This window comes from Grammomys surdaster, unplaced genomic scaffold (genome assembly GCF_004785775.1).
Source record: "Grammomys surdaster isolate TR1022 unplaced genomic scaffold, NIH_TR_1.0 239, whole genome shotgun sequence".
NCBI lineage: Eukaryota > Metazoa > Chordata > Mammalia > Rodentia > Muridae > Grammomys > Grammomys surdaster.
This window is the reverse complement of record NW_021604684.1, coordinates 5938055-5944837: the sequence shown is the minus strand read 5'-3', so window position 1 is coordinate 5944837 and position 6783 is coordinate 5938055. Positions and strand designations below refer to the sequence as shown.

Genomic DNA, 6783 nt, shown 5'->3' with positions numbered 1-6783 from the left:
TGTGTGGGGTGCTGTGTGGGGTGCTGTGTGGGGTGCTGTGTGGGGTGCTGTGTGGGGTATTGCCGTTCCCAGCACAATGCTGCACGAATGTGTTCCGACCCAGTGCCACAGTGATATCCCACAATGCAATTTGGGCCAATTGCATTGTTGCAGTGATAAATACTCCTGATGGATGTAACGGGGTATATTAATGTGTATAATATAATTATATGATGTATATATTATATCTGAATTTATATTAATGCACATAATGTAATTAATGTATTTTATTTTTAATTAATTTTTGGTTGCATACTTGGTAACCTTTTACCATTGCTAAACTTTTCCTGACTCTCATATTCACTATGAGGTCACAACCCCCAGTTTATGCAGCTGAACTATAGAATAAACCAAACCATTAACAGGACTAGGAGAGCCCACCGAAGTGCATCCTGTTTGTGGAAGGTTGACAGCAGTGTCTTATATTGAGCAAAAGAAAGAATGTGCTCAGGAAAGTAAAGACAGTGAGGTAGGTAATCAATACTCATCGGAATCCTACCTAACCTGGCAGCTAATCTCCAACTTGCTCCCTTGACGGTTGAGTGCCTATTACGTGGGCGCCATGACTCTAACACTTGGTACAACGCACACTGAACAAATGCAGCTCCCCCCCATGTAGCTAGCTCACTTTCTATCATTAGTGCTAATTCCTCGTCAGCAAGACTCTTCACTCCCAGGACCGGAGACTACGCACCCATACTGTACACTGGTAGTCTCGGGACCTCAAAAAGAAATGTAAACCTCTCTGGGGAGAAGTGAAGCAGACACAGCACTTCTGAATTCAAAGCGTGGGTAGCTCACTCCAGTGTGGCTGGGGAAGAAACTTAAGATGGGCAGATTTTCAGGCCGTGGCTCAAGAGTATGAGCTCAAAACCAAGATGAGGAGCTGGCAGTATGACCCTTGATGAGGATTCAAGTTAGCCTGGGGTACCCTTCTCTATTTTCCACTCCCAAACTGGAAGGAGCTTTGGGATCTTCCATAAATGTAGAGAAACTGGGGGCTTTCCAATCCTAGCCTGGGTCGGTAACTATTTCAAGACAACACCTAACAAGATGGCTTTGCATCTGGAAGGAGATGAGGGAAGACAGAAAGTAAAGTCACCTGGGCACACATGTGTCAGACGAGAGATATTCTGCAAGAAGCCCTTACAGAATAACACAGGCAATTAGAGGCATGGAATTTTCCTTAAAACACTAAACCTGATGTACAGATGAAGACAAAATTCTAACCGATAAGATGCCATCCTCTTCCTACAAAATAACAGCTCAAGGTAAGCGGATTAGTCTAGACTTGAGGGCAGAAAAAGTTATTAATATGAATCCTAAGACAGATTTTAAATTATTCAAAAATCCTTAGGTGTGTAAGCCTCAAAAGTCAGAGAATATTTTAAAATTCTCTGGACTTAGTTATGGAAAAAAGTTATTTTTCTCTGCATCATATTATATAAGGTCCCAGTGACTCCCATATTTCTGGATCAAATTTGCTGTAATAATTAGCCATTTACTATCTGTTGACTGTGTTTTATAGTTTGTAAAAAACAAACAAAAAATATTTCTTATAATTAGGTAGGGACTTTTCACATTGGTAAAAGAATCAGCATTTTTACATATGCCAATCCCAGAGGGGAAAATCTTCAGGCTTTAATCTAAAGAGAAGAAATATCACTGATACAAACGTCCCACTTTTGCTTAAGGCTGCACAGAACTGCTCATGGAACCAGGTTCCATCTGAGTTTCTAGCTGACCCTTGTGTGAAAAGTCAGCTTTGCTACTGACCAGTGCAAGGTGATGCACAGGCCCACTCCCTGCGGAAAATGCAAAATTTTCAGTGGGTGTTCTAAACAAGAAAGTCATGATAGTCATTAATTGCCTAGTCGCACTACAAACGGGCAGTCAAGGTCTGGTGGATACCGATTCACAAAGAGCTCTGACAGACGGCCCATGGCGGGCTTGGCCCCAAAGATTATGCATTTTATTTAGCTGCAGTTTCAATAAAGCAGTGAACTTACTGAATTGCTTATTTGCAATTCAGGTCAGAACACAAACCTGAGGAAAGCAGGGGTCTCTTCCTTCCTCTCTGCAGTTAACAGGACTAGCGCCTACTTCTCACAGGGTTGAGTCTAAAGCAGACATTGCCAATATCCCCTTCCCTTCTTTCGCTTACTCCATGTTAGCCAGCTTTTCGTGCCTGCATCCTTGAATAGAAAAGGTAATCTATAAGGAAATATGTTCTAACTGCACAGACCACTGTAGAGGGATGCTCAGCTGGAAAAGATTGAGCACTTATAACCAGAAAGAGACATGCTGCAATTGTGACAGGAAAGGGTTATCACTGACACTTCAAGATTAAACCCTTGTTTAAATAGTACCAGGTTTTAGCTATAGCTTTCCAGGTAGTACAGAATGTGAGCTTCTCTACAAATCTAGGGAGAAGGAATAGCAAGAGGTATATAAAAAGGGTAATAATAATAAGAGTGGAGATGTATGTATGTATGTATGTATGTATATCCAGATAGATAGATAGATAGATAGATAGATAGATAGATAGATAGATGCATGCAGAAAAACATATATACAGGCATTTCTAAAGACATTTGTTTCCAAAGTCAAATCTCGACCACAGTACACAATCAGTCCAAAACTCTTCTAGAACCTATTATAAACTGTATAATTAAAAATGCAAGTGATAAATGAAACCTAGTATTCTTCATGCATTAATTATTCCTATAATTCTGTCTCTTTCAAATCAACACTAAAATCATACCCAAATTACCATTAGGGGATAATACATTTTCCTTCTGGCATTTTCTTGTCCTCTTTTATACTCTGTGGACTAAGGAAAGCAAAATAAAGCAAACATCTAATTAAAAGCCTCCTATCACACAGCAAGATCAACTTTGCCTCCTTTCTCCAGCGTGGCAAGTGGATCCTGTAAGTTTTTTCAGTCCCACCGGAATCCTGCCACTCATGTTACAAGTTCTGACTAAAGCTGAAGTCAACTGTTTTCAAAGTCTGAAAAAAGTGACCAAAAAGAATGGGTTCCCCTCCCTTTAAAGGCTACGCCTTTACTTTTACTTCAGAAGGTTTGAGAGCAGCATGCACAGCCTACCTAGTAAAACACATGCAACAGGCAAAATATCAGATTTCTTTTTCCAGCTGTCCAGAACCCCATTAGAGCCTCTCACCCCCACTACTCTTATGCTATAATTAGGATGGCTTAGGGTTTATCTGGGCCTTTTTTCAAAGCCAGATTTCCTTCCTCAGTGCAGAAACGGCAGCTGTCTTTCGCAAGTACCCCGACAGCACCGGAATAGGTATTTTGATTTCCATTATAGTATAAGAATTACGAGTGTGAAGTAAAGAAAACATGCATGCATACACACACACACACACACTTTTCTCTCATAGTTTTTCAAAAACCGGGTCTTACCTGAAGACGGTCAGTCTGGTCTGGAATCTGGCTTGCTTCAAAGAATTTATCAAGCAGTGCCTCTCCTCCCTCGAAGCTGCTGTCCTCTTCCTTTGAAAGTCGGTCTGCTGGTGGTCGAGGGGTTTTGGAGTCTTGCTCTGCAGGAAGTGGGATACACACTTCTGTGTGGAAGTGGGAATCCCATCCAGGACCTGCTCCTGCCTCCGTGTGTGTAGACTCTTGTCCATAGCTCCCAGCTAAGGGTTGCCTAGTCGGTTCCTTGGGGAGGAGATCAAGAGTGCCTTTGGGGGCACTGTCTTTCAGCAGCTGCTTCTTGGCATTTGCCTTCATTCCGGGCCGCCTCGCCCTGGTGGGTCTCAGAGCTGCCTTCCTGCTGCCTGGGTACTTTGCGTCTGAGTGTTCCCCAGCCAGACTTTCCAAACCCTGCTTCACCTCTGCCTTATCTGAGCCCCCAGACAAGGGCTTCACCGATGCTTCCGTCTCTGCCTTATCCATGGTCTGTAGATAGTCCCTGGAGAATTCCTCTCCTGCTTCAGGGTTGTCTCTGGTTTCTCCCCGAATTCCTGAACAATCATTTTCAACAGCCTCAGAAGCAGTAGGGAGTGGAGCCCTCCCCGGTTCTGTCATCTTAGCCGTTCCATCCTGGTGAGGTCCCAAGGTAAGAGTCATTTCTGAATGCAGGGGTAACGGACTATGCCTGGAGGTTCCGCTGCTCCTGACCCCTACTTCCTGGGGTTGTGAGTGATAACTACAGAAGCCAGTGGCGACATTCATAGACCACATGCCACCTGACACCTGAGGCCCACAACCCATTTCACTGAAGAAATGCTCACACTCACCCTGACCACACTCATTGAATTCCATCTCTTCGTCATCGCTTTCTAATAAAAAAACTCGGTCAGTTCCCTGCAGGCTCCTTTGCCAAACCGCATTAGAGTAATCCGTCATAACATCGGAACATTCCAGATACTCCAGGTCATCATCTGAAAACTCCTCCGTGTAGGTTAGGGTTATCTCTGGACAAAGTTCGTAGTCACTGTCAGAGTCTTCGCTGGAAACCTGGGGTCCCGGCTGCATGTTGATGGAGTTGCTGTCACCTGGGTAAGGACACGGGGTTGCCTCCTGCAGTGGAAGACTGAAACTGATGTATTTCTGTGCTTTGGGGGTTTGATGACTAGGCGTGATACTCTTGTTAGATTCTTTGTATCCTAGGCCATCATCAGTTAATCCTGGCACAGTGGCATACGCTGTCCTGAACTGGGATACATCTTGTTTTTCAATAGTGTTATTTGAATTAACGGAATTTTCTTGCATGTTATCTGAATTGAAAGGCTCTGACCTTTGTCTTGTCTCTTTAACATATTGGGTATTTTCAGAATTGGAAGCACCAGAGTCACCACTGGCCACTATCCAGGGTGAACTCAAATGGTTGAATTTGTCGGGGGAGGAATCAGCTGACATACAAGCCCCTGGGGCCACACTGTCTTCTTTCTTACAAAGATTCCATTTCTCGTCCGTGTGATTTATGCTGTCTTCTTCACGTATCTCTGTTTCATGCTCACCAGCCACATCTCTGCCGCCTCCTAGATCAGAAGAGACCTGTGGGTCCTGCAGACACTGGACCTCAAGGGATGCCGAACAGCAGATCATCCCCACGCAGCTTCTTGCCGAGACCTGGTAAACAGCGGCGTCGCTCTGGGTACAGCTAGGAAGAAGATAAACAGGTAAGTGAGGGTGGGCTTGACCACCGACATTTGTCACATCTTGTTGTTGGAGAAAATGTCCAGTACAAAGAACACTAAGAAGGAATTGTTTTATAGCCTACTTTTTTATCTAGCTGTTTAAGTTAGCTTTAGTGCTCATGAATTTCAAAGAGCATTGTGTGTGTGTGAATTTTAAAGACATTGTATACTAGTAATAAAAGCATTCTACCACAACATTCTAAAACAGTACTGAAAACAGAGGCTCTTTTTAAAGACTATACCAAGAAGGCACATAGCTTAAAAAAATAATAATAATGTCTTACTTTTTTTGAGACTAATATAATTATGTCATTTCCACCTTCCGTTCTTCCCTCCAAGAAGTGGTGTTTCTTGGCAAGAAACTATAACATCATCACAGTGGGGTTGTACGTAGGAAGATTGGCACCATTTCCTCCCTAATATGACTAAAAAATCTAACGCACAGCCATGAGCTCCACTGGCTGGAAACCAGTGTCCACATGTCACCTTGACTAATGGATCAAGGCAGGTGTCCTGCTTTGGCCCAACAGGGAAGAACTCCGAATCGAGATGAGCTTGTACTCCCTGTTCCAAGAGGGACAGCGCTCCTATGACTCTTCTGTATTGATTGGAGTCACATGGAGCCTGCATCTGACATGTCTCCCCGACTCATTCCCTGCGTGGATCCTTCTGAAGGCCTTGCAGTCCCAATAATAGCTTGGTACCGTTGTATAAGGTATTTGGCTGTATTGTAATATGGCTGCTTGTGTACTGTGTATCTTTCAGCTTAGAGGCCATATATTCAGAAAGTGAAAGCTGGGTGTCTAGCCTGGGCTTGGATGAAATGCTTAGACTTTTCACAAACTGTTTCCTATGTAAAATATGTATGGTTACCTAATTCCAGAGGGGTGAGTTAGACAGTTAGATATAGTTCAAATACTGTGGTCTGAGTCCTTCACCCTCTCTGAGGGAAGCCCTTTGCCTTCTCGACCAACATATGCTCATGAGTCTTTCGATCATGGGAGCTTGGAGGGAAGGCTTGCTCACCTAGTCAGAAAGAACTTCAAGGATGCCTTGTTTGGGTGGTAACCAGCTTCTAGATGCATTGATCTTGGCTATGACCTACACTCTGCCTGGGATAGAAGCTTGGGGAGGTGAGCTTAAGGCAGCAGCCTATTTCACACACTTATTCAGATCTGGATGAAGCAGAAACTCTTTGCCAGAGTATTCTTCAAGAATGTGGAATGTCAAGGCCAAGTCACCCTTAGTTCCCCAGAGGTGTGTAGGAGCATCCTGACAACCACTGTGGTTCACATTTGTGACTCTAGCAGTGAGAAGGGTAAGACATTGGATGACAGAAAGTTCAAGGACACACTGGGCTATAGAATAGAGCCCATTTCAAACAAAACAAAGATGGAGGGAGAGAGAGGGATCCTGAGAACTCTATTTAAAATTCTTAAATCAAGGGCCTAAGAGACAGCTCAATAGCTAATAATATAGTCAGTCTGCTCTTCCAGAGGACCCAAGTTCAATCTCCAATACCCACATGGTGGCTCACAACCATCTGAAACTCCTCTGCAGGTACCAGGCACA

The 6783-nt window shown here is 43.7% G+C and overlaps 1 protein-coding gene across 1 annotated transcript in view; it reads right to left on the bottom strand.

Annotated features, from left to right (window-relative positions):
* Alpk2 (alpha kinase 2) overlaps window positions 1–6783 on the bottom strand; it is a 126000-nt gene that overhangs the window by 78483 nt on the left and 40734 nt on the right. The window contains exon 4 of the mRNA XM_028774303.1: window positions 3470–5174. Within this exon, the coding sequence (XP_028630136.1) occupies window positions 3470–5174 (1705 nt within the window). The remainder of the gene's footprint in view (window positions 1–3469; window positions 5175–6783) is intronic.